This window comes from Bombina bombina, chromosome 2 (assembly GCF_027579735.1).
Source record: "Bombina bombina isolate aBomBom1 chromosome 2, aBomBom1.pri, whole genome shotgun sequence".
NCBI classification, from domain to species: Eukaryota; Metazoa; Chordata; class Amphibia; order Anura; family Bombinatoridae; genus Bombina; species Bombina bombina.
In genome coordinates this window covers 685787974-685815835 of record NC_069500.1, presented here as the reverse complement: position 1 = coordinate 685815835, position 27862 = coordinate 685787974, and the positions used below count along the sequence as shown (strand labels likewise).

Genomic DNA, 27862 nt, shown 5'->3' with positions numbered 1-27862 from the left:
GCGGTTACACCGGAGGCATACCGGAGGCGGTTCAGAGACACTGTTAAATTAGCTGGAGATTCCTACCTTGAGTGGGCATGTAAGGTGCACCGCACAGCAGCTCACTGGATAGCGGGGTGCCAAGCCATATCTGGGGAAGAGGTGCTGCAGCTATTCCTGTTGGAACATTGCTTCGACAAGTTACCCGCAGGAGTTCGAGAGTGGGTTCGGGACCGTAAACCCTCCACCCTGCAGGAAGCGGCTCGCTTGGCAGATGAGTATACGGATGCCCGCAAACTGGACACTGCTACCACTAAGCCCCCTGCTAGAGTGGAGTACAGACCCCCAGTCACCCCAGCAGCTGCCAGTTACCAAACCCCGGCGCACCGCTATACCACACGGCCTCCGGCCACGAACTACCCTCAGAGAGCCCTGTTCAATTTGCGGTGCTACTCACAACCTATTCGGTGCTTTAGATGTAAGCAACTAGGGCACAAAAGACCAGAGTGTCCCCTAAACGCAGCGAACCAAGCGCAGTCCTGGAGAAGACCCGCCGGCGGAATCCCACGTAATCCTCAGCCTGCGGCCCGCTACGTAGAGGCGCAAGAATGCTGGAGCATCCTACATGAGGCAGACCTTGTGCAAGCTGCCCACCGGAATAACCGGCAACTGGTTAAAGTGAATGGGAAGAAGGTCAGTGGTCTACGGGATACTGGTGCTACCATGACCTTGCTTCAAAAGAACTTGGTGTCTGAGAAACAGTACACTGGAGACACTGTGGCTGTGAGGGTAGCAGGGGGCGATGTGTTCAGCCTACCTGTTGCCAGGGTACATTTGGATTGGGGAGTGGGCGCTAGACCTGTGAATGTGGGGGTCAAGAAGGACTTACCTGCTGATGTTCTTCTTGGAAATGACTTGGCCCCCCTTGTTTCTGCCTACGCTCCTATGGGTCCCGCTGATGTTAACTCTGTGACTACCCGTGCCCAGATCCATGCAGCAGAGACTGACCCACCTGCTGCTAAGCCCCAGGACGATGAGCTCAGTAAATCTCTATCCGCTATTGATATGTGGAGGTCCCGTTACAATGCGCTGATGAAGGAGAAGAGGAGCGCAGAGGAAAAAGCACGTTTAGAACGTGAATCTCTGCTAGACAAGCTGCACCGACAGACTGCAGAAAACACCAGCTTGAGAGTGGGACATGAAACCTTAAAGACAAACTTAGCGACACTTGAGGAGAAGCTGACGCTGGCTCATAGTGAGGTGCAGCAACTCAAGGGCACCCTATGTCAGTATGAAGGGATTGTGGATACCTATAAAGAGCAGGTACAGAAAACTCGTAAAGAAGCTGATGGGATTTTGAAGGACTGTTTGGCCCTGGTCTGGGCACTGAGGAATTTGAACCCTTGTTTGTATGGACAGGAATTCTCTCTCATAACGGGAATCCAGATGGATTGTCCCAGCAAACTGACATGCCTACCAGGCGCTCTGGTGGTATATGGCACATTATATACCCTGGACAGCCGAGCATGACAAACCAGAGGGAGAGGAGTTTGATGGTCCTGGCTTGTTATGGGAGTCCTTTGCAGAGCCTGACTTTGGGAGCCCAGACTCCATTCCCCAGCGGCAGGCTGCGTTAAAAGGGGTAGGGACAGTTGGTCCTGTCCCCCAGCAACACGGCTGTTTAGCCAAAGGGAAGACGATTGGTCTCCCCCTCCAGCAGCACAGCTATGTATCCAAAGGGGAGACAGTCGGTCTCCCCCTCCAGCAACCAGGCTCCCACCAGGCTACTTCCATGGTAGTGCTGGCACCCGGGCAGAGTACAGCTGGTCTCTGCCCACCTCGCAACCCACCAATTCAGCGTACCAGTCCCCCACACAGCTGTGGTGAGGTACCTGGACATGGACAAGTTTTCCCCGTACTCAGGTGTAGTAACCATTTATTGTGGGTGGGCTGTACTACTAATTGTGTTTTATGGGTGGGTTGCTGGACTAACCAGGGCACTGACCGGCAGGAGGTCAGATACCCTGTTAGTCTGTTTGGAAAAGGGGAGAGATGTGACAAAACCAATCTCGCCATTGTACATTGGAGGGCCTGTTATGGAACATTCTTTGGGCTGGAGGTACATGGGCTTAAGGATACCCAGAGACTGCATGGAAATATGGAATGTTATATGCTGGACACCCCATGTACTTTCATAACTCTGTCTTATGTCTATGTCACCCTGTATCCATAAATACAGGATGGGTACAGGGTGTGAGTGCCCCTTGTGGGAGCAATTGTGACTCTATAAGCCAAGTGGGCATAAAAGACTTTATAGCTAATAAGAACTGTTCCTATATTCAGTAATAAGATGTATTCTATGTATGTTTCAGATCTGATTGTGTCTCAGGAGTCTGTCTGGGTAAACTGATTGTGTCCTTGTGTGATTATGTTAACTAGACTGCCCAACATCAGATTGTCTGAGTAAACATTCTTCCCTAGTTAATTAACTTAATATGTTAATCTGTTTTACCTGTCAATAGACAATTGTTAGAGGTTTGATGCATTGTTCATATGTCTGCTTTACTGTTAAACCAATGCCCTTTGTAACCTGAAGCCAGGGTGTATAAATCTGTGTGCTGCCTTCAAATAAAGTAGACATTCTGTTTTAAACCTGAAACTGGCTGGGTTGTGAATTGCTGATTCCCTATGCAGGACATTGTTCATCTGGTATTAACCCTTGGTATCCTGTTGGTACCGTAACACCAGGTATCACCGATCGTTCCAGGCTCCGAAATCTTCATCCAAGCCCAAGCGGGGGCTGGCGATCCATAATCCGGCGGCTGAAGAGGTCCAGAAGAGGCTCCAAAGTCTTCATCCTATCCGGGAAGAAGAAGCGATCCGGACCGGCAACCATCTTGATCCAAGCGGCATCTTCTATCTTAATCCGATGACGACCGGCTCCATCTTGAAGACCTCCACCGCGGACCCATCTTCTTCTTCCGATGACTTCCCGACGAATGACGGTTCCTTTAAGGGACGTCATCCAAGATGGCGTCCCTCGAATTCCGATTGGCTGATAGGATTCTATCAGCCAATCGGAATTAAGGTAGGAAAATTCTGATTGGCTGATGGAATCAGCCAATCAGAATCAAGTTCACTCCGATTGGCTGATCCGATCAGCCAAACAGATTGAGCTCGCATTCTATTGGCTGATCGGAACAGTTAATGTAAAATAGTTCCATGAGTAAGTATTTTATTGAAATAACGGTGAGCAGAAAAAACTGTGATCATATGCAATATAAATTGTGAAAACCAATCACTCTAAACAAAATTTTCCTGGGCATTAAAGCTCAGAAAAAAAAAATTAAAGATGAAAAAATTCCAAACATTTAAAATGAAAAATAAAAAGTTATTTAGTACTGATTTTAGTTATCTATATGCCAGTGAAATTGTGATATCCCAGTTCGTAACAGAACCTTCTTTAAAAAAGATTTTAGAATCTTCCTCCTCGATTGGAGTCGGAGAGGTAAAATTATTTATGAAAACACTACCATGATATAGATCACACGCATTGGTGTAAATTTATAAGTTTCTTGGTGTTGGTTTTATAGCATTTTCTCAATCTTTTATTTTACAGGCTGAGCTGAGGAATGAATTGTCTGCTGCTAGGAATAAACTTGTTGTTGTATATTTTTCATCTGGAAAATGTGGACCATGTAGACTAACAACACCTTTTCTCAATGTAAGTAGAAATGTATAAAAATGTTTTGCAACATATGATACAAAGGAAACATGATTATCTTATGCATGTCATTTATTTAAATAACATGCAATGTAATGCTACAAAATCATATATTTAGTCTGTATTTCCGATATCTCTGGGATCAGGGCTGGTGCTACAATAAAGGCAGTTTAGGAGACCGCCTAAGGGCACAAATTTGATGCATGAATATTTTTTTAAATGTGTACATTTGCAATTTTTGCTGCCTAACTTGGGCATTATAGTTGGGGCCATGTGTGGTGGCATAATGGCTAGGATCGGAGGGGAGTATATATTCCCAAAATCCGTTGGTGCTCTACAAATAACTGATAATAATATGTATATATAAATAAATATAAATGGATATTTGTGTTTGAAATCCAGTGAGTGCGGTACTCTCTTTATGATTTATGTAACTTTGTACCGGCACCCTGGTAGATGCTTTATCAGTAAGTGAGAGTGCAGTCCCTTTTGGATTTTATATATATATATATATATATATATATATATATATATATATATATACACACTATATACACTATATACACTCTGCATGCATACCTATACATTAAAGTGTGTGTATGGATGGCCATAATCTTTATTCACAACAACATTATGGCTAGATTACGAGTGGATCACACGTTATTGCTCCTGCTCAGTCATAAACTACGCTCAAAGGAGGTTTTTAGTGATTTTACCAACATATCATTAGATATATATATAGAAATATGTATTTAAGAATAAATAGAACATATTCTTCTATGTGTAAAACATTGGAATGTGAAATATTTATATTTCTTGTTGGTTTTAGCGCACTTGAATAAACATAATCGGGTTAGCATAAGAGTATGGGTGTTAGTTTATTTCCAGTTTAATTGCTCCTTTGAAGTCTATAGTAGAATACATTAACGTATGTGTGATATTTGAAATTCCACTTTTTGCACACCTCAGGTTTTTACTCACACACTAACTTTTTTCTTTCATCTCATAATATGAGCACAAACTGACGTGCAAAAAAACACCATTTAGTGAAGTTAATGCGTGAGCGCCAAATTTTGCGCTGCTCGTAATCTAGCCGCACAAACATTTAAAACATATATATTTTATGTGGTTAGGATTGAGAATAAGTGAAAGTGAAGCTTACGTTCTTGTTGGCTGAAGCAGAAATCAATCAACTGTCAAATTGCAGGATATAGTTATTAAACGGCTAAAAACGTTCCCACCTTAATAGTGCAAAAGTGATATGTGCTTCCTACTAATGCTCATTAGTGTATATATGCTTCTTGCTAATGCTCATTAGTGTATATGTGCTTCCTGCTAATGCTAATTAATGCATATGTGCTTCCTGATAACTCATTTGTGTATATGTGCTTCCTGATAATACTCATTGATGTATATGTGCCTCCTACTGATGCTTATTAGTGTATATGTGCTTCCTGCTAATGATCATTAGTGTACATGTGCTTTCTGCTAATGATCATTAGTGTATATATGCTTCCTGCTAATGCTCATTGGTGTATATGTGCTTCCTGATACTGATCATTGGTGTATATGTGCTTCCTGCTAATGCTCATTGGTGTATATGTGCCTCATGCTAATGCTTACTGGTGTATATGTGCTTCCTGCTAATGCTCATTAATGTATATGTGCTTCATGCCAATGCTCAGTGTATATGTGCTTCATGCTAATGCTCATTGATGTATATGTGCCTCATCCTGATGCTCATTAGTATATATGTGCTTCCTGCTAATGCTCATTATGGAATATGTGCTTCCTTTTAATGTTCATTAGTGTATATGTGCTTCCTGCTATTGTTCATTGGTGTATATGTGCTTCCAGCTAATGCTCATTAGTGTATATGTGCTTCTTTTTAATGTTCATTTTTGTACTTACACCCCCCTAGGGGTCTGTCCCACTGTCCCGGGTTACTTGCCATCTGTCCTGAATTGCCCCAATCAGTTTTTTCTAAATAAATAAATACACATATATATATATATATATATATATATATATATATATATACATACACATATATTTATATATATATATATATATATATATATATATATATATATATATATATATATATATATATATATATATATATATATATATATATATATATATATTCTCTACCAGGGTTAGATACCAGTTAGGTTCCCTGTGGAAAACTAATGGTGTGTGGGTTAAGCAGAATGGGGACCTCTAACCTCTGGTAGTGATGACATCTAACCCCTGCTGATAATACTAGCATGCCTTCAGTTTTATAGGATGAGCAGTGCTTGCTAATACCAGGGTATTAAACAGGGCAGCCTCAGACTGCCAGCTAATGTGCTTTCCAACCCCAGGACCCAATATAATGAATTACAGGTACCAATATATGATGTAGTGTGTGTGTGTATATGTATGTATAAGTGTGTGTGTGTGTGTATCTACATGTAGAAGTGTATGCTATGTAGTGGGTGTATCTGCATGTATAAGTGTATGCTATGTAGTGTGTGTATCTGCATGTATAAATGTATGCTATGTAGTGTGTGTATCTGCATGTATAACTGTAAGCTATGTAGTGTGTGTATCTGTAGGCATAATTGTGTGTGTGTGTGTGTATCTGCATGTATAAGTGTATGCTATGTAGTGGGTGTATCTGCATGTATAACTAAGCTATGTAGTATGTGTATCTGTAGGCATAAGTGTGTGTGTGTGTGTGTATCTGCATGTATAAGTGTATGCTATGTAGTGGGTGTATCTGCATGTATAAGTGTATGCTATGTAGTGTGTATCTGCATGTATAAATGTATGCTATGTAGTGTGTGTATCTGCATGTATAAGTGTTTGCTATGTAGTGTGTGTATCTGTAGGCATAAGTGTGTGTGTGTGTATCTGCATGTATAAGTGTACGCTATGTAGTGTGTTTGTGTGTGTATCTGTATGTATAGTGTGTGTATCTGCATGTATTAGTGTATGCTATGTAGTGTGTGTGTGTGTGTGTATCTGCATGTATAAGTGTAAGCTATGTATTGTGTGTGTATCTGTATGTATACGTGTGTGTATCTGCATGTATAAGTGTATGCTATGTAGTGTGTGTATCTGCATGTATAAGTGTGTGTATCTGCATGTATAAGTGTATGCTATGTAGTGTGTGTGTGTCTGCATGTATAAGTGTAAGCTATGTAGTGTGTGTATCTGTATGTATAAGAGTATGTGTATCTGCATGTATAATTATGCTATGTAGTGTATGTGTGTGTATCTGTATGTAAAAGTGTTTGTGTGTGTATCTGCATGTATAAGTGTATACTATGTAGTGTGTGTATCTGTATCTATAAGTGTATGTGTGTATCTGCTTTTATAAGTGTATGCTATGTAGTGTGTGTGTGTGTGTATCTGCATGTGTAAGGTATGCTGTGTAGTGTGTATCTGCATGTATAAGTGTAAGATAAGTTGTGTGTGTGTATCTGCATGAATAAGTGTATGCTGTGTAGTGTATGTGTATCTGCATGTATAAGTGTATGTGTATATGCATGTAAAGTGTAAGCTATGTAGTGTGTGTGTTTATCTGCATGTAGTGTGTGTGTGTGTGTGTATATGCATGTGTAAGTGTATGCTGTGTAGTGTGTGTATCTGAATGTATAAGTGTAAGCTATGTAGTGTGTGTTTGTGTATCTGCATGTATAAGTGTAAGCTATGTAGTGTGTGTGTGTGTGTGTGTGTGTGTCTGCATGTATAAGTGTAAGCTATGTAGTGTGTGTGAGGTATATGCATGTGTAAGTGTATGCTGTGTAGTGTGTATGCTATGTAGTGTGTGTTTGTGTGTGTATCTGCATGTATAAGTGTATGCTGTGTAGTGTATGTGTATCTGCATGTATAAGTGTATGCTGTGTAGTGTGTGTGTATCTGCATGTATAAGTGTAAGCTATGTAGTGTGTGTGTGTGTATCTGCATGTATAAGTGTAAGCTATGTAGTGTGTGTGTGTATCTGCATGTATAAGTGTAAGCTATGTAGTGTTTGTGAGGTATATGCATGTGCATGTGTAAGTGTATGCTGTGTAGTGTGTATGCTATGTAGTGTGTGTTTCTGTGTATTTGAGTGTGTGTACATGTATATGTGCATTTTTGCTGACTTTAAATGCCAGAATCTAGAATATTAATGGGGAATGCAGAGAACAGTTTTAAAGAATCTATTAATAAATGTCCAATTAAGCTAAAAATATTTAGCACTGTCTCTGCAATGGCTAATTAAATACAGAGCTCACATAACTACCTATACCAGTGGTATGAGCTTGTGTTTGATTTGCTGCCTAAGAGTATTAAAATATATGAATTATTTAGAATTTTACTTATATTACTTTGGTCTTATGATTTTTTTAAGCCCCATCCCCACTCCTGCCCACCACATATCACACTTCTGCCGCAGGGGGTGTCCCTCTTTTGAATTTTTAAATGTTGGGAGGTCTGTATATGTGCTTCCTGCTAATGCTCATTAGTGTAAATGTGCTTCCTGCTAATGTTCATTGGTGTATATGAGCTTCCTGCTAATGCTCATTAGTGTATATGTGTTTCCTGCTAATGCTCATGGGTATATATGTACTTCCTGCTAACACTCATTACTGTATATGTGCTTCCTGCTAATGCTCATTAGTGTATATTTGCTTCCTGCTATTGCTCATTAGTGCATATGTGCTTCCTGCTAATACTCATTAGTGTATATGTGCCTCCTGCTATTGTCATTGGTGTATATTTGTTTCCTGCTAATGTTCATTACTGTATATGTGCGCATATGCGCTTCATGCTAATGCTTATCAGGGTATCTTTGCTTCCTCTAAAGCTCATTGGTGTATATTTGCTTCCTGCTAATGCTCATTGGCATATATGTACTTCATGCTAATGCTCATTGGTATAAATGTACTTCATGCTAATGCTCATTGCTGTATATGTGCTTCCTACTAATGCTCATTAGTGTATATGTGCTTCCTTGGTGTATATGTGCTTTTTGCTAATTAGTGTATATGTGCTTCCTGCTAATGCTCATTGGTATATATGTACTTCATGCTAATGCTCATTTCTGTATATGTGCTTCCTACTAATGCTCATTAGTGTATATATACTTCCTGCTAATGCTCATTAGTGTAAATGTGCTTCCTGCTAATGCTCATTAGTGTAAATGTGCTTCCTGCTAATGCTCATTAGTGTAAATGTACTTCCTGCTAATGCTCATTAGTGTATATGGGCTTCCTGCTAATGCTCATTAGTGTAAATGTGCTTCCTGCTAATGCTCATTAGTGTAAATGTGCTTCCTGCTAATGCTCATTAGTGTAAATGTACTTCCTGCTAATGCTCTTTAGTGTATATGGGCTTCCTGCTAATGCTCATTAGTGTATATGGGCTTCCTGCTAATGCTCATTAGCGTATATGGACTTCCTGCTAATTATCATTAGTTTATATGTTCTTGTAATTTTCTATGACAATAATGGCCCTTTAATTTCTTGTCTACAAACTGGGGATACATGTTTTAAGTTATCACAATCTCTGGTTCTTTTATGAATAACTGATTTTTGAATAAAAACAAAAGTAGCTGATGCCCACCTACAAAGATAGGGGACTATTTATTAATGTGTGAACGGACATGATCCGATCTAGTGGATCATGTCCGCTGCACATCGATAAATACCAACAGCATATGCTGTCGGCATTTATCATTGCACAGGCAGTTCCGGTGAACTGCTTGTGCAATGCGCCCCCTGCAGATTCGCAGCCAATCAGACGCTAGCAGGGGGTGTCAATCAGCCCGGTCGTATAGGATCAGGCGGATTGATGTTCGCGGCCTCAGAGCAGACGGGCAAGTTATGGAGCAGAGGTCTTAAGACCGCTGCTTCATAACTGCTGTTTCCGGTGAGCCTGAAGGCTTGTGCGGAAACAGTGGCATTAAGCTCCATTCAGAGTTTGATAATTCGGCCCCTAAGTCTTAAATCAATGTATAGAGAACATTTTTTGAGCATTGTTTTTGTTTTACTGCATTAAATAAAATAAACTTTCAGATAAGGGAAGCTGCACAGCTGACTGATGGACCAGTAAAGCTAACATGATGATGTAACACTTTAGTACCCCTCACTCCTTCCCTAATAACTCATACTCCATCATCTCCCATGGGAATGTGCGAGAAAGTCTGTCGGAAACTGCTTCATTACTTATTACAAAAGATTTCTACATATTATGAAGAAAGACATAAGATTAGATTTGGCAAAATTAGAATTGTTATAATTATATGTATTGTATGGGCAAGTAAAACATTTCTGTCTGACAGCTTTAATAAACATCACATAATATTATAATTATTATCTATTTCTGATACAGACATTAAAGGGACAGTCCACACCAGAATTGTTATTGTTTTAAAAGTTAGATAATCCCTTTATTACCCATTCCCTAGTTTTGCATAACCAACACGGTTATATTAATATACTTTTACATCTGTGATTACCTTGTATCTAAGCTTTGGCAAACTGCCCCCTTATTTCAGTACTTTTGACAGACTTGCATTTTAGCCAATCAGTGCTGGCTCCTAGGTAACTCCACATGCATGAGCACAGTGTTATCTATAGGACATAAAGGTGAAAAACTGTCAAAATGCATTCAGAAAAGAGGCGGCCTTCAAGGTCTAAGAAATTAGCATATGAACCTCCTAGGTTTAGCTTTCAACTAAGAATATCAAGAGAACAAAGCAAAATTGGTGATAAAAGTAAATTGGAAAATTGTTTAAAATCACATGCCCTATCTGAATCATGAAAGTTTATTTTGGACTAGACTGCACCTTTAATGTATACACCCATTAGCTATGAAGATACTAAGTAGCATCAAAATAACTAAGAACATATTTTCCATTTTACTTCACAGAACCTAGAACCACAGATGCCAGATGTGGTCTTTATTAATGTTGATACCAACGAATCTGAGGTTAGTAAAAAAACAAAACAAAATAAAAACAAACAAAATAAACAGATTTGGTCAAACATCTGGATGAATGTAATGTTTTTTTAAATTATTTTAGGATTTTATTGAGCATTTCGAGATCAAGGGAATACCAGCATTTTTCTTTTTTAGGAAAACTACATTGGTAAGTATTTAAAAATATATAGAAAAATACTATATTGTTTTTGTTTAAAAAAAAAAGAAAAAATCTCTCAAACATTAACCCCTTCACAACGTTAGGACGTTCCATGCCATTTTAACAGCGCTGGGCTTTAACGCCGAAGGACGGCAGGGAACTTCCTACCTTATAAGATGTCCTGCAGCCTCCCCATTTTGATGAACGCAAGATTGGACTGGGGCGTGCCTAGCAACTTGGGCAGTCCTCCATGTTCCGATCCTGGTCTTGAAATAACGTGATCGCATCGACGATTGGGTGATTTCATTTTTGCAGCAAGTGTTTACATCATTACTTTGTTCCGATTTTAAACACTTGTGATGGGCATGAACGGGTTAACCCCAGTCCTTTACATACTGTATATGACACTGCTCCTGTTATGTGATAAGCTGCAAAACTATACATTTAAATATGGTTCATAGACAACTGTCCTGAACTGTTGAATTCCTATCAGAGGCATTTTCAATTGGTTGATGAAGAAATAGTGCTACTGTAACACTAATTTACGGAGCCCCAGAGGTGTCACACAAGATTTTTTTTATAAATCGTGAGCACATTTTGCTAAATCGTGAGCACGATTTATTATATCGTGCGCACAATTAACCTATATTGTGCGCACAATTTAGTTAAATCGTTCTCACAATTTAGCTAAATCGTGCTCACTGAATCCTCTCACTTAATGATCAGCCTGCTCACCAGCTACACTTTCAGTTTCAGAGTTCAGTCAGTGTGACTGTGTTAATATAGTGAGACAGGCAGACTGGTAAGTAGCTTCAGCCACATGGATTTCTAAAAGTCCAATATTATCATTATGTTATGTGACAAAAAGTACATTTAGCATAAAACATATTATCCTTTCACAATACAATGCAATAATATTCAAATTATTAGAGGTGAAATAAGGGTACATAAATTATATTATATTTTAAGTATATATTGAACAGAAATCGGTTAATTATTCAGGTTAAGAACTGTTTTTTCAAAACAAAATAGTTGTGCTCCCTGTAAAAAATTATGAATTGTACAATTTCAAATACTTATTTTTCTGTCATTTCTCTATAAAATATTGTCACATTCTGATGTCTTTTTTTAAGCAGTCATCTCGTTTTTTATTAATACTATAGAAACGTCTAATTTGATTCCACTACCTAAAGTAAAAAATGGCAATGAGAACTGTACACATTTTTATAATGCTCTGTGCACAATAGAATCATGGAAGTACACACAATGCTGTACATTGCAAAGCTTATACAAAATATAGGGATTAGATCCCAAAGCAGTATAGCTGCAAAATGTGTTGTTTACATTGAGATATCTGCCTGAGTGCAATGTAACGTTTAAAGGGACAGTCTACGTCAAATGTTTTATTGTGTAAAAAGATAGTGACTTTGCTACCCATTCCCCAGCTTTGCACAACTAACATGTTATATTAATATAATTTATAAGAACTAAAATCAATATTATTTTATAAGTTTTTCACAGCAAGACAAAAGCTAGTTAATGTGTACCATATAGATCAGGGTTCTTCAAACCATGGGTCAGGACCCATTACTGAGCCACAACACCATGTGTACTGGGTTGTGACTTGTGTGTGTTGTAGGAGTGTGTGTGGTGTATTGTATGAGATTGTGTGTGTGCTGTACGTGGGTTGTGTATGAGAGTGTGTGGGGTGTGTGTTGTATAAGAGTGTGGGTGTGTTGTATGAGTGTGTGTGTGTGTGGTTTGTGTGTTATATGAGTGTGCTATATGAAAGTGTGTGTGTGTGTGCTGTATGAGAGAGTGTGTGTTATATGAAAGTATGTGTGTATATTGTAAAATAGTGTATGGGGTGAGTGTGTATTATATGAAAGTGTGTGTGTTGTAAAAGAGTGTATGGGGTGAGTGTTTGTTATATGAAAGTGTGTGTGTTGTAAGAGAGTGTATGGGGTGAGTGTGTGTTATATGAAAGTGTGTGTGTTGTAAGAGAGTGTATGGGGTGAGTGTGGGTTATATGAAAGTGTGTGTGTTGTAAGAGAGTGTATGGGGTGAGTGTGTGTTATATGAAAGTGTGTGTGTTGTAAGAGAGTGTATGGGGTGAGTGTGTGTGTGTGTGTTGTAAGAGAGTGTATGGGGGAGTGTGTGTTATTTGAAAGTGTGTGTGTGTTGTAAGAGAGTGTATGGGGTGAGTGTGTGTTATATGAAAGTGTGTGTGTGTGTTGTAAGAGAGTGTATGGGGTGAGTGTGTGTTATATGAAAATGTGTGTGTATGTGTGTGTTGTAAGAGAGTGTGTGTTATATGAAAGTGTGTGTTGTAAGAGAGTGTATGTGGGGAGTGTGTGTTATATGAAAGTGTGTGTGTCTTGTAAGAGAGTGTATGGGGGGGAGTGTGTGTTATATTGAAGTGTGCGTGTGTTGTAAGAGAGTGTATTGGGGGAGTGTGTGTTATATGAAAGTGTGTGTGTATTGTAAGAGAGTGTATGGGGGGGGAGTGTGTGTTATATGAAAGTGTGTGTGTGTTGTAAGAGAGTGTATGGGGTGAGAAACATGGGCCCTCAAGCTCCATACCGAGCTTGATAAATGGGCCCCCCAAGTACAAAAATTGGGTCCCAAAGGTATGTGGTATCATGGCACTGGGTCTTGGGGGAAAAAGTTTGAAGAACCCTGATATAGATAATATTGAGCTGACTCTTGTTGAATCGTGAGTGATCACTGATTGGCTAAATTCAAGTATGCACACACCTCTGAGATAAGGGGGATTGGTGCAAAGCAGTAGATACAAGGTAATCACAGATTATTTAGCATGGTATTGTGAAATGATAACTATGCTTTAATTGCAATACTAAATGTACTGTTTGTCACACAACATAATGCTAATATTGGGCTTTTAGAAATCCATGTGACTGAAGCTTAGGTGCACAGTTACTTACAAAAAAGAAATGATTCACTGGCACTATGTGGGTTATTGGAAGATCACACTATGGGGACATGACGGCATGATTTGTTTGTATGAGTGGATTCAGTGCTGCGGTTATGGTCTCCATTGATTTGGGAGTCCAACTCCATTGCAGTTTATGTTAATGTGGTGATATAACTAGTATTGACCTATTTTAAATACTAGCTTTTTAGTTAATCACAATAAAGTGTTAGGTTTTATTATTTGATGAAGATAGTGCGCCAAATCTCTCATTCCATATCTCATTTCTCCTTATCCCTTTTTCTTCTATATTTCCTTTTATCAGTTGAATTTGATAAGTGCACAGTTACTTACCAGTTTGTCCTGATCCTCACTGACACATAGGGCTCAATTTATCACTCAAGGGGCGCTCAGGGGCATACATATTTGCCCCTGTCCGCCCCAGCTCTCCTCTGGTGGGCAGCAATCTGCTGCCAGAATTAAACATTGTACACGAGCGCTGCTTCTTGTGTGGTAACTAGCCATAGAGCAAGCTATTATGCTATTGTTCGTTCCTAGGTTGAGCGCTTCTCTCTTTTTATTTATGCAAATTATGACACTTGGAGAAGTCTCCCTAAGTGTGATGCGGGAATCCAGACGTGGACCCGTTGCTCAGTGTGCCTAGAGGGATATGGCTGCACCTCACTGACGAGGCCCACAATAGGCCGAAACGTACGTCTGGGGTTTTGCTGTTTCTCTCATTCAGAGAAGGATTGCCTGGTATTTCGGGGATGGACTGTACTGTGAAGTCAGGATCAGACTGATATGCTTCAGTTCTTCTCTGTGAAAGGCACATGTTGAGCAAAAAGAGGCTGCTTCTTGGGTGGTAACTAGCCATAGAACAAGCTATTATACTATTGTTCGTTCCCAGGTTGAGCCCTTCTCTCTTTTTATTTATGCTATTTTGTGCTTGCCTGCGATCCCACTACCTACCCACACACAGCAAATCACGCACAGTCCGGAGCTGTCAATCTCCCTGGTTGGACGAGGAGAAGAAGGTAGGAAAGCAGCGGTCTCATGGCCGCTGCTTGATAAATCGTGACTGTAGGTTCTCTTATGAGAACCTGCAGTCATAGGGAGGAGAAGGGCTTCATAAATCAAGCCCATAGTGATATCCAGTTCATGAACAATGCAGTAGAATTACATATTTAACAAGTGCATAATAAAAAGACAATGCAAAAACACTGACAAATTAATTTTTTCTCTCATATTCCAAACCCTCTGTATCATGTAACATCAGCCAATCACAGACTAGTATACATATACCATGTGAGCGTGTGCACATGCTCAGTAGGATTTTGTTCCCCAGAAAGTGTGAATATAAAAAGATTGTGCACAATTTGTTAATGAAAGTGAATTGGAAAGTGTCTTAAAACTGCATGCTCTGTCTGATTTATAAAAGGTTATTTTGACTTGAGTGTCCCATTTAACTAACTCCTTTGCAATGCAACACTCAGTTAACAGTACTCTGATTCAAATGTAAGGTCACAGCAGTTCTCAATAGACCCCTGCCATTACCCCAACTGCACCTTAAAGTATCCCTTACTGTCCCAACAAGTGAACTAATTAATTGGTTCATGAACTAATCCAGTTAAACGAACCGTCAGAAATGAACTGATTCATCAAGTTGAATCAGACTTCCCATCTCTACTGACGCACTGAACTGTGAACTGAAAGTACTAGTAGCTGGTGGCCGGGAGCTCCTCCTCCTGTAGATAGGTTATCAAAGCCTGACTAGCTAGGGGAGGAGCAGGCTGACCTGTAAGGGGGAGAATTCATGCTTAAAGGGACAGTATACACCATTTTTCATATAACTGCATGTAATAGACACTACTATAAAGAAGAATATGCACAGATACTGATCTATAAAACCTTTTAAAAACTTAGAAGCTCCAAATTTAGCACTGTTGAGAAAATTAACTGGAACACTTAGCGAAAGGGGCTGGGTGCAGATACTCTCCGCCCCCCCCTTCATATGAAAAGACAGATTAGGCAAACAGGAGCCAGCAGTTGTCTGTAAATGCACGTATACATCTGACACTTTGAGGCTTGGGTAGGAGTCTAAAACCAGCACAATGTTAATAAAAAAATAAGCAAAACTAGGGGGGCGGGACCAAGCCGCGGCCATGATAGGATGCATAATTATATAGCTCTGATCTCTATGTGAAGAATTAGAGGTTTATCTCGTTATATTTTTTGGCTTCCTACATAATACTTTTGCCTTCTTTTCAAGCAGCCAAATCTGATTCTGGAGATACTATTATTGCTACGATTCATTCAAGCAGACGATCCAATCAGGATTACTGAAAGCAGAACACTGTGGCCCACCTCACAGTACCATCTACCCCCCCTCTCCCGGTTGGAGGGCTTACCAGGTTGAGTGGTGTTTATCTGTTAAATCTAATACAGGGTGAAGCAGGCATTGACCGGATAATACCCTATTTATTTATTTATACATGGAGGACTGCTACTCACAGATACATGCGCTTTTGGAAGACTTGGAGTATCGGAGGGGCTGTAACTTTAACAATCTCTCACATATCATAAGAGCCGACAGAGAGAAGGAAAACAATGACAAGCTCAAGATAGCAGACAGTGAGAGTGACAACCCACTACATGAAGCCTCAAATGACAGTGAAAACCTCTCTCATCTCGAGACGAACCTCAAACTTGTGATAGGTGAATTACCAACGATGCAGGGAATTGTCTCCCCTCCTGTAAAGCCCACGATCCTCTGGGGTCGACCCAGATCCTAACCCACCGATTGGTCCTGTGGCATGAATGCAGAGTTCATTCCATCAGAGGCCCGGGTTGGAGTGGCCAGCCACCAGGCACGTGATGACACACAGTGGGAACGAAAATCTACTCAGAATCACGCAAGAAGAGCGGAAGCTCTGATACCCATAAAACATGGTTTACATAGTGTCCTACAATTCTTGCTGCCTTGTGACCAGTGGACTCTTCCTCACCTACAATCTTACTGCAATTTGTTTGGCTCCTTCTTCTGACGATTGCCCAGCTCAGCTTTATTATCAAAGAGAGGAGTGGGATTACTATATCACCATTAGTACTTGGTTGTTGTGAGGTATCTGGTTACCCACTTTTTGAGGTTCTACTATGTTTGCATATATGTTTTACCCTTGTTTTCCTCTTGCTGAAATGAACCCATGGTTTCATAGCCTTTTTGTTCTTTATAATGTGATATTGGTTTTCTGTGTGCCTTCTCTCATGTTTTACCTATCTTATTAAGGGTGATTTGAAGCATTTATGGTTATGTAGATGGTTACTTGCAGGCATCTAATAGGGAGTTAACCAGGAAATATCAATTGCTGTGAGCAATTGAAAAGAATGTACTTACATAGCACTCAGCAGCACAGGTTTTATACTAGCTAGGTACCATAGGTAAAGAAGCCCATGAAAGGCAAGTTTAAAACTTAGCTTTTATTAACTCGATTAAAAAATAAATTCTAAAAAATATCAGCCAGTGTGACCGAGAACGAAGGTGATTTCAAGGGGGGGATATTACCTCCCAAATCACAATATGTATAATATAAATACCCCTGTATGGTCTCCTAAGGTAATACCCTTAATAGAAAGGGAGTAATACAGATGTACCTCTTTATTCAGTTGGTTAGGGTGTGTGTCAATATCACAATAAGAATACCCCTACTGTTACTCTTAGTCTGAGTCAGGGGATATCAAAAGTAAAGTCACACCTTCCGAGATAAATTATACGGTGCAGTTGTCTATAGGAGATGTGAGCTTAAAAGAGTTTTGGTAAAATTAAATCTGTTATTGAGTACCGGAATAGATAGGATACTCCTATTATTTACCTGTCAGTTAATGGTTACTAGTAAGATTCAACACCAATTGTCCTCTTATTTATCTTACATTACACAGTGTACTGGTATTGTTTGGATTCTTTTATGGATGGTACTAGGAATACAGTTACCAAACCACGTACTTATAATATCAGTTCAGCTTTTTATCATCCAATCAGATAATAAAGCTACTGAGGATGTGTTGATTCTAGAAGTACCCACGCTATTACAGCAAATTCACGTTGTATTGGGGTGAACTATCTGGAAAATCAAGTAATTCACAGGAATGGAATAATTATATGGCTCCAGGAAATAGTTATGATTTTTACCCTAATTGCATTTGTCTCCTCAATGTATTGGACACTGTTGTGATATTTACCACTGTAAGGTCGATATGGATAGTGTGGCTAAGCCTAAATTATAATTAGATAGTCCTGGCTTGCCAATGTTTCCCTTATAAATGGGAAATAATCTTAACAGCCTCCAAAGCCAATATTCCTTGTGTTGTAATTGTCAGCTTAATAAATCCCTTATAGAAATACACAAAAATCGGTAACCCCGAAATTGATCTGTTAATGTATTGTTAACTATTGCAGTGTAATAATATTGAGGGATGCTTGGTGTGACATACTTGGGTGTAGTAAGACTTCAGAGACACTTGCACATTAAATGCATACCAATCTCAGTTGGTTTATTATTGGAGGGTGAAAATATGATTAACAGAGAAGCTGTTTGTATCAGGGGACCGCTATTCCTATTTAACCAGTATTTCCCTTATTCGGATCTAATTGGTTATATATACTGAGTTATTCGGTCTTACGCAATTCGTTGGTAATGTAAATGATAGCCAGACTACTAAGTGCACAGGTTATCTCGAGTGTGTTAATTCTACAGATATCTTGCACTTAGTGTCAAAAGACCATCCCGCGATTTGTGCTATTGCCACTGTTGGATTAATTATATTATTATTATAATTAGCACTGTAATATTGCTGGGAAAAAAATAAATATTTATCATTGAATACTTTTAATTAATTCCCCAAACTCGTGGTTCCGTTATTACACTCTATTTGTAACTGACAGTGCAGCTGTCTAGTATGGATGAGAGGGAACTACTCTCCCCTCTTCTTATAATGAGATTTACAGTGTAAGCGGACCAGTATACAAGTAAATATAAATGGGTTCCTACTGGTATATAGTTAGCGGTTTGTTATCCTGGCTGTTAGTTTAAATAAAATTTTCCCCTCCAGTAAATCTATTATCATTGCTACCGCTGTGAGATAGTAGTTGTTAGGATACTTTGGTCAGGTAAATTATTTGGTTGTATTAAGCGTAAATATATTTCAACCAGGCACTCTCACATACATACAGGTTTAAATTAAATTCTAATAATACATTCGCTCAACAAGTCACACTGCTGGTTTGTTTAAAAGGGAGAGATAATCTCCCGTAGCCCTGACATGTTTCGCCTAAACGGCTTTGTCAAAGGTGGGGCGCCCGCCATTCTTAGGGCTTTTTATTGGCCGGTCTCAGAGAGGCTTGTCCCTATTCTACTGATCTGATTGGTTCCTCCCTTCTTTCTTTCTATAGGTTACGAGGGGGGTTTATACCATCGTCATTGTCTAGTTTCAACCCACTTGATGACGACCATGAAATATGTTATCGTCACATCTGTTATTAATGCAGGACTGGACATATATATGAGTGAAAAGGAGGTATAATAGCAAATCTATAGCTGCAAAGGAAAGGATTAATTCATTTATTTCAAACTGTAGCGTAATTGAGCATACTTATTTTATGTGTCTAATTTACTTGTGATTGAAATAATTGAAAAAAGAGAAAAATGTAGTTTTTTGAAGAAAGAGAGTAAACATTGTTTCAAATATGATCATTATGATGGGAAGGTGATCGAAAATCAAACCGGGTTCCAAGCTTTATATTTCTTGAATCTGTAGCGGCGTATTCTGTATACCAATTTGATGGGCTAGGATGTTCCCTACCCAGATTGGTTATTCCTTGCTAGAGTTAAGCTATATAATTGACGTGAATCGTGCAAGGGAAAGAATGTCTTCCACATTATTATCATATTAAGTTGAACAATTCTGTGCCAAGAATGAGTTTTAACAAAAATTCCCAATTTTTATAATTTTCTGAAATTTTTTATTAAAGTTGTGCAGAAATACGGAGGGTGTCTAGGTAAGTGCAGGGTCCTCTTATACCCTGGTTTATTACGTTACTATACGTGTCCAAGTGACAGAGTATCAGAGGCCCGGGTTGGAGTGGCCGGCCACCAGGCACGTGATGACACACAGTGGGAATGAAAATCTACTCAGAATCACACAAGAAGAGCGGAAGCTCTGATACCCATAAAACATGGTTTACATACTGTCCTACAATTCTTGCTTCCTTGTGACCAGTGGACTCTTCCTCACCTACAATTTTACTGCAATTTGTTTGGCTCCTTCTTCTGACGATTGCCCAGCTCAGCTTTATTATCAAAGAGAGGAGTGGGATTACTATATCACCATTAGTACTTGGTTGTTGTGAGGTATCTGGTTACCCACTTTTTGAGGTTCTACTATGTTTGCATATATGTTTTACCCTTGTTTTCCTCTTGCTGAAATGAACCCATGGTTTCATAGCCTTTTTGTTCTTTATAATGTGATATTGGTTTTCTGTGTGCCTTCTCTCATGTTTTACCTATCTTATTAAGGGTGATTTGAAGCATTTATGATTATGTAGATGGTTACTTGCAGGCATCTAATAGGGAGTTACCCAGATTTACATATACTAGACAAGCTTAAGTATTTTTTACTAATTTGGTTAATAAAATCCCAACTGCTCTTTTTGCTAACTAAACAATATGGGTTTGTGACATTGAGGAGGAAGCATACAGTTAGCTGGTGCTAGTGGATAGTAGGCTCATATGTGGTGTGATAATTTGACTTTACTTAAAAAGGTTTTATTCCATACAAGAATACGATCTTTATGTTGTCTCGTAATCTCTATTCTGTGACAACCCTATACGCTAACATCACCCGCAATCTCATCAGTGCCATGTGTATCTCCCCACTCGATCAAGTCATATTTATATTAACCCTATAACCCCAATCATATGCTACCACACGTCAAAATTTTACTCATAGCTCACTATCAATAATACTGGGTTTTCCTTTTATAATGTTATATATCCCATTACCTCAAATGTCTACCCCTCTACCTGACAGTTAGATTTAGCCAAATGGTGCACACGATTTAGCTAAATCATGCACACAATTTATAAATAATTATAATCATGCTATACCACCTAAAAGGGACAGTATACACTACATTTTTCTTTGCATAACTGTTTTGCAGATGATCCATTTATACAGTCTACCTGGGAGTTTTTTGTAACAATGTATAGTTTTGCTTATTTTTTTTATTAACATTGTGCTGGTTTCAGACTCCTACCCAAGCCTCAAAGTGTCAGATGTATATGTGCGTTTACAGACCACTGCTGGCTCCTGTTTGACTAATCTGTCTTTTCATATGCAGAGACGGGGGAGGAAAGTATCTGCACCCAGCCCTTTTCGCTGGGTGTTCCAGCTAATTTTCTCAACAGTGCAAAATTTGGAGCGTCTAAGTTTTTAAAAGGTTTTATACTTAATTTTTAGATCAGTATCTGTGCTTATTCTTCTTTATAGTAGTGTCTATTACATGCAGTTATATGAAAATTGGTCTATACTGTATCTTTAAGCATGAATTTTCCCCCTTGCAGATCAGTCTGCTCCTCCCCTAGCTAGTCATGCTTTGATTACCTATCTACAGGAGGAGGAGCTCCCGGCCACCAGCTACTAGTTTGTTCAGTTCAGTGTGTCAGTAGAGATGGGAAGTCTGATTCATCTTGATGAATCAGTTCATTTCGGATAGTTCATTTAACTGAACCAGTTCATGAACCAATTAATCAATTCACTTGTTGGGCACGTGATGCATGATGGACGAGCCTCAGATTGTCCTATTACGGATGCTCGAACAATCCGATTCCTGACTCCTGAATTACTGTCCAACTCGTCCTGACACACAATGCAGCGTTACATCTATTTCTTACTCATATCATATGGATAACCAGTCTTTAGTTGTACATGAAAAACCAGGGCAAATACATAGAACATGGTGCATACAACAGAGTATGCTGCATATATTGTGTGGGTTCCAACACAATGCATAGAACAGAGTATGCTGCAATTTATACTGTTGTGTTTGCCTAATAGTTGCATATCTTACAAAAGACTGGTTATCCATGATCATACACAAGGAAGTGATACCCACTTTATTTACCTAAATGGTATTATAATAAATTTACATTAACACAATAACTATTATCCCAGAGCTCCACAGCAATATTAATGGGTTTAATTTAGGAGCAGCTAGGGTTAACAGGGATCCTTAGGGTTACGTTATGGTGAGGAGTATATATATAGTAAGGGGCAGTAAGGGATATTTTAAGGTGCAGTTAGAGGGAATGGCAGGGGTCTATTGAGAACTGCTGTGACCTTATATTTGAATCAATGCACTGTTAACTGAGTGTTTCTTTGCAAAGGAGTTAGTTAAATGGGACACTCAAGTCAAAATAACCTTTTATGATTCAGACAGAGCATGCAGTTTTTAGACACTTTTCAAGTTACTTCTATTATCAAATTGTGTACAGTCATTTTATATTCACACTTTCTGGGGAATAAAAATCCTACTGAGCATGTGCACAAGCTCACATGGTATACGAATACTAGTCTGTGATTGGCTGATGTCTGTTACATGATACAGAGGATTTGGAATATGAGAGAAAAAATTAATTTGTCAGAAAAAAATCTACTGCTAATTTGAAATTCAGTAGAGTAGATGTTTTTGCATTGTCTTTTTATCATGAACTGGATATCACTATGGGCTTGATTTATGAAGCCCTTCTCCTCCCTATGACTGCAGGTTCTCATAAGAGAACCTACAGTCACAATTTATCAAACAGCAGCCATGAGACCGCTGCTTTCCTACCCTCTTCTCCTTGTCTGACCAGGTAGATTGACAGCTTCTGCCTGCGCGTGATTGGCTGTGTGTGGGTAGGTAGCGGGATCGCAGGCGAGCGCAAAATAGCGCTTGTGAGCAATGTTTAATTCTGGCAGCATATTGCTGCCCAACAGAGGAGAGCTGGGGCGGACAGGGGCAAATATATACGTCCCTTGAGTAATAAATTGAGCCCTATGTGTCAGTGAGGATCAGGACAAACTGGTAAGTAACTGTGCACTGATCAAATTCAACTGATAAAAGGAAATATAGAAGAAAAAGGGTTAAGGAGAAACAATATATGGAATGAGAGATTTGGTGTACTATCTTCATCATATAATAAAACACTTTATTGTGATTAACTAAAAAGCTAGTATCCAAAATAGGTCAATACTAGTTATATCACCACATTAACATAAACTGCAATGGAGTTGGACTCCCAAATCAATGGAGACCATAACCGCAGCACTGATTCCACTCATACAAACAAATCATGCCGTCATGTCCCCATAGCGTGATCTTCCAATTACCCACATAGTGCCAGTGAATCATTTCTGTTTTGTAAGTAACTGTGCACCTAAGCTTCAGTCACATGGATTTCTAAAAGCCCAATATTAGCATTATGTTATGTGACAAACAGTACATTTAGTATTGCAATTAAAGCATAGTTATCCTTTCCCAATACAATGCTAAATAATCTGTGATTACCTTGATTCTACTGCTTTGCACCAATCCCCCTTATCTCAGAGGTGTGTGCATACTTTAATTTAGCCAATCAGTGATCACTCACGATTCAACGAGAGTCAGCTCAGTGTTATCTATATCAGGGTTCTTCAAACTTTTTCCCCCCAAGACCAAGTGCCATGATACCACATACCTTTGGGACCCAATTTTTGTACTTGGGGGTCCATTTATCAAGCTCTGTATGGAGCTTGAGGGCCCATGTTTCTCACCCCATACACTCTCTTACAACACACACTCACACTTTCATATAACACACACTCCCCCCCATACACTCTCTTACAACACACACACACATTTTCATATAACACACACTCACCCCATACACTCTCTTACAACACACACACACTTTCATATAACACACACTCCCCCCCCATACACTCTCTTACAACACACACACACACATTTTCATATAACACACACTCACCCCATACACTCTCTTACAACACACACATTTTCATATAACACACTCACCCCATACACTCTCTTACAATACACACACATTTTCATATAACACACTCACCCCATACACTCTCTTACAATACACACACATTTTCATATAACACACACTCACCCCATACACTCTCTTACAACACACACACATTTTCATATAACACACACTCACCACATACACTCTCTTACAACACACACTTTCATATAACACACACTCACCCCATACACTCTCTTACAACACACACATTTTCATATAACACACACTCACCCCATACACTCTCTTACAACACACACACTTTCATATAACACACACTCCCCCCATACACTCTCTTACAACACACACTTTCATATAACACACACTCCCCCCATACACTCTCTTACAACACACACTTTCATATAACACACACTCCCCCCATACACTCTCTTACAACACACACTTTTATATAACACACACTCACCCCATACAGTCTCTTACAACACACAGACACTTTCATATAACACACACTCACCCCATACACTCTCTTACAACACACACACATTTTCATATAATACACACTCACCCTATACACTCTCTTATAACACACACTTTCATATAACACAGACTCACCCTATACACTATCTTACAACACACACATACTTTCATATACTGTACCACACACTCCCCCCATACACTCTCTTACAACACACACACACACTTTTATATAACACACACTCACCCCATACACTCTCTTACAACACACACTTTCATATAACACAGACTCACCCCATACACTCTCTTACAACACACACACACACACTTTCATATAACACACACTCACCCCATACACTCTCTTACAACATACACACACACTTTCATATAACACACACTCTCTCATACAGCACACACACACACACTTTCATATAGCACACTCATACAACACACATACCACACACACACTCTCATATAACAAACACACACTCATACAACACACACCCCACACACACACACAATCTCATACAATAAACCACACACACACCTACAACACACACACAAGCCACAACCCAGTACACATGGTGTTGTGGCCCAGTAATGGGTCCTGACCCGTGGTTTGAAGAACCCTGATCTATATGGTACACATTAACTAGCTTTTGTCTTGCTGTGAAAAACTTATAAAATGCTATTGATTTTAGTTCTTATAAATTATATTAATATAACAATGTTAGTTGTGCAAAGCTGGGGAATATGTAGTAAAGGCGCAATCTATCTTTTTACACAATAAAACATTTGACGTAGACTGTCCCTTTAAACTTTACATTGCACTCAGGCAGATATCTCATTGTAAACAACACATTTTGCAGCTATACTGCTTTGGGATCTAATCCCTATATTTTGTATAAGCTTTGCAATGTACAGCATTGTGTGTACTTCCATGATTCTATTGTGCACAGAGCATTATGAAAATGTGTACAGTTCTCACTGCCATTTTTTACTTTAGGTAGTGAAATCAAATTAGATGTTTCTATAGTATTAATAAAAAACGAAATGACTGCTTAAAAAAAAAAGACATAAGAATGTGACAATATTTTAAAGAGAAATGACAGAAAAATATGTATTTGAAATTGTACAATTCATAATTTTTTAAAGGGAGCACAACTATTTTGTTTTGAAAAAACAGTTTTTAACCTGAATAAATAACCGATTTCTGTTCAATATATACTTAAAATATAATATAATTTATGTACCCGTATTTCACCTCTAATAATTTAAATATAATTGCATTGTATTGTGAAAGGATAATATGTTTTATGCTAAATGTACTTTTTGTCACATAACATAATGATAATATTGGACTTTTAGAAATCCATGTGGCTGAAGCTACTTACCAGTCTGCCTGTCTCACTATATTAACACACTGGGCGCCATGTACTAAATGGCGGACAGCTTCTTTACTTGCGAAGCTGTCCGGATCTATTGATCCGCTTGCCCGTATGTATCATTACACACTCATTGGAGTGTGTAATACCCACCCCTTCAATCGCGCGACCAATCACACGACTGAAGGGGCTGTCAATCACTGAGAGCTGATCTTACATTGCAAGAAGCAGGCTCGCATATGCGAACCTGCCCCGCAAAGGCTCCGGAGCAGCTTTCGCTGCTTCGTACATGGAGCCCACTGACTGAACGGAAACTGAAAGTGTAGCTGGTGAGCAGGCTGATCATTAAGTGGGAGGATTCATGCTTAAGGTAGAATAGCATGATTTTAAATTGTGCTCACAATTTAGCTAAATCGTGCGCACGATTTAGCTAAATCGTGAGCACGATTTCACTAGATCATGCACACGATATAGCTTAATCGTGTGCACGATTTAGCTTAATTGTGCGCACGATATAGCTTAATCGTGTGCACGATTTAGCTAAATTGTGCGCACGATATAGGTTAATTGTGCGCACGATATAGGTTAATTGTGCGCACGATATAGGTTAATTGTGTGCACGATACAATAAATCGTGCGCACGATTTAGCTAAATCGTGAGCACAATTTAGCAAAATGTGCTCACGATTTAGCAAAATGTGCTCACGATTTATAAAAAAAAATCTTGTGTTACACCTCTGGGGCTCCGTACTAATTATATAAAACAGTATAAAAACTTAAAACAGCATAAACAACTCTCAAATTGTATCTAAAGAGTTTAAAGAGATATTGTAGTTGAATAATGACATGCTCAAATTAAATTGAGTATGTAGTGCAATAAATACAGGCCCTTATTAGTTAGAGTATTCAGGGGTATAACACACAGTCGTAGATTACAAGTGGAGCACAATCAATATATGTGTATGTGTGAAATGTTTTAAAGTAAAGAACTCCATTACTTGAGAGGCAGTTTAGAGCCCCATCATCTTAGCACTCAAGTAATAGCTGCCATGAGTTTTTAGTGCACCCCATAGAAGTCTGTTAAGTGAGGGATTTAATGCACCTGCAATATCAGACTGAAGTTAGAGAATCCTAGACTATTTCTTGAGTGGTAAAATATTATTTTTGACTTGTAATACGAGTTTAAAAATAAATGTGCTATTGATTTAACTTGAGCAATGTTAACGTACAATAGCACTTATATTTTTGTGCTGCACTTGTAATCTTACCCCTATAGTTGTTCTACTGTGAGGATTTAAAAAAAGACATACTCCTGTGCAATGTTACTTTATAATAGTTACATATAAAATGACATAAGCATTTCCCTTAAAAAAATATGTGATCTAAAGATTAGAAAGCTTTGGTTTTATTTTACAGCAATCTCAATGCAAAAATTAATTTTATTATTTTTTTTGCGAAAAGTTCACAACTTTAATAAACATTGTTCTTATAATTTTTTATTATGAAATAGTTGTCAATCAACAAGTTTCTTTTGCAGGTATATAAATTCGAAGGAGCAAATACACAATTCCTAGAAGCCCGAATCAATGAACTACGACATATTAGCTAATTCGTCTATTTCATATTTGACATTGTTCAATAATGGTTGGCCTTTTAATAATGACAATGTGCAGAAATAGACCTGTACTATTCACACACGGCATCCCCTTATTTTGGAATGAATTGAAAATAAAGTTTTTATTACTGGTAAAATGTATTATGCTTAAAAAGCTGTATTTTTCATCACAATAAAGGACTCAGCTATCTTGTTTCTGACACTTTGTATTTCATATGCAGCTTGCATTTATGGATGCCTCTTATTTTTATCAATATTGACATGCGTATTGATCTCCCTTTAATTTCCAAATCTCCTTATTTTAGTTTCTATTTCTTTTATTTTTTATTTTTTTCTTTACTGGATTTTTATGAACTCAGCATCATATTTCAGACTATTTTCCATGATTCTCTTAAGAATACTACCAAGAAGAAACATTAAAATAAGTAAGAAGGAGTCTCAATAAGGGTATGGAGTTATGAAGACATATTATTATTATTATTATTATTATTATTATTATTATTATTATTATTAATAATAATAAAGCTAACATATCTTTGACTGGTAACTTC

At 38.6% G+C, this 27862-nt stretch overlaps 1 protein-coding gene across 4 annotated transcripts in view; it reads left to right on the top strand.

Annotated features, from left to right (window-relative positions):
* The window catches only part of LOC128649413 (thioredoxin-like), a 220555-nt gene extending 193044 nt beyond the window's left edge, over window positions 1–27511 (top strand). For all 4 annotated transcript variants that reach the window (XR_008400673.1, XR_008400672.1, XM_053702666.1 and 1 more), the window contains 4 exons: window positions 3599–3703; window positions 10610–10669; window positions 10764–10829; window positions 27234–27511. Coding sequence is in view for 2 of the 4 variants with exons in the window: in XM_053702666.1 (XP_053558641.1) it covers window positions 3599–3703; window positions 10610–10669; window positions 10764–10829; window positions 27234–27305 (303 nt within the window). In the remaining 2 variants the exon portion in view is untranslated. The remainder of the gene's footprint in view (window positions 1–3598; window positions 3704–10609; window positions 10670–10763; window positions 10830–27233) is intronic.
* Window positions 27512–27862: the final 351 nt, after the last annotated feature.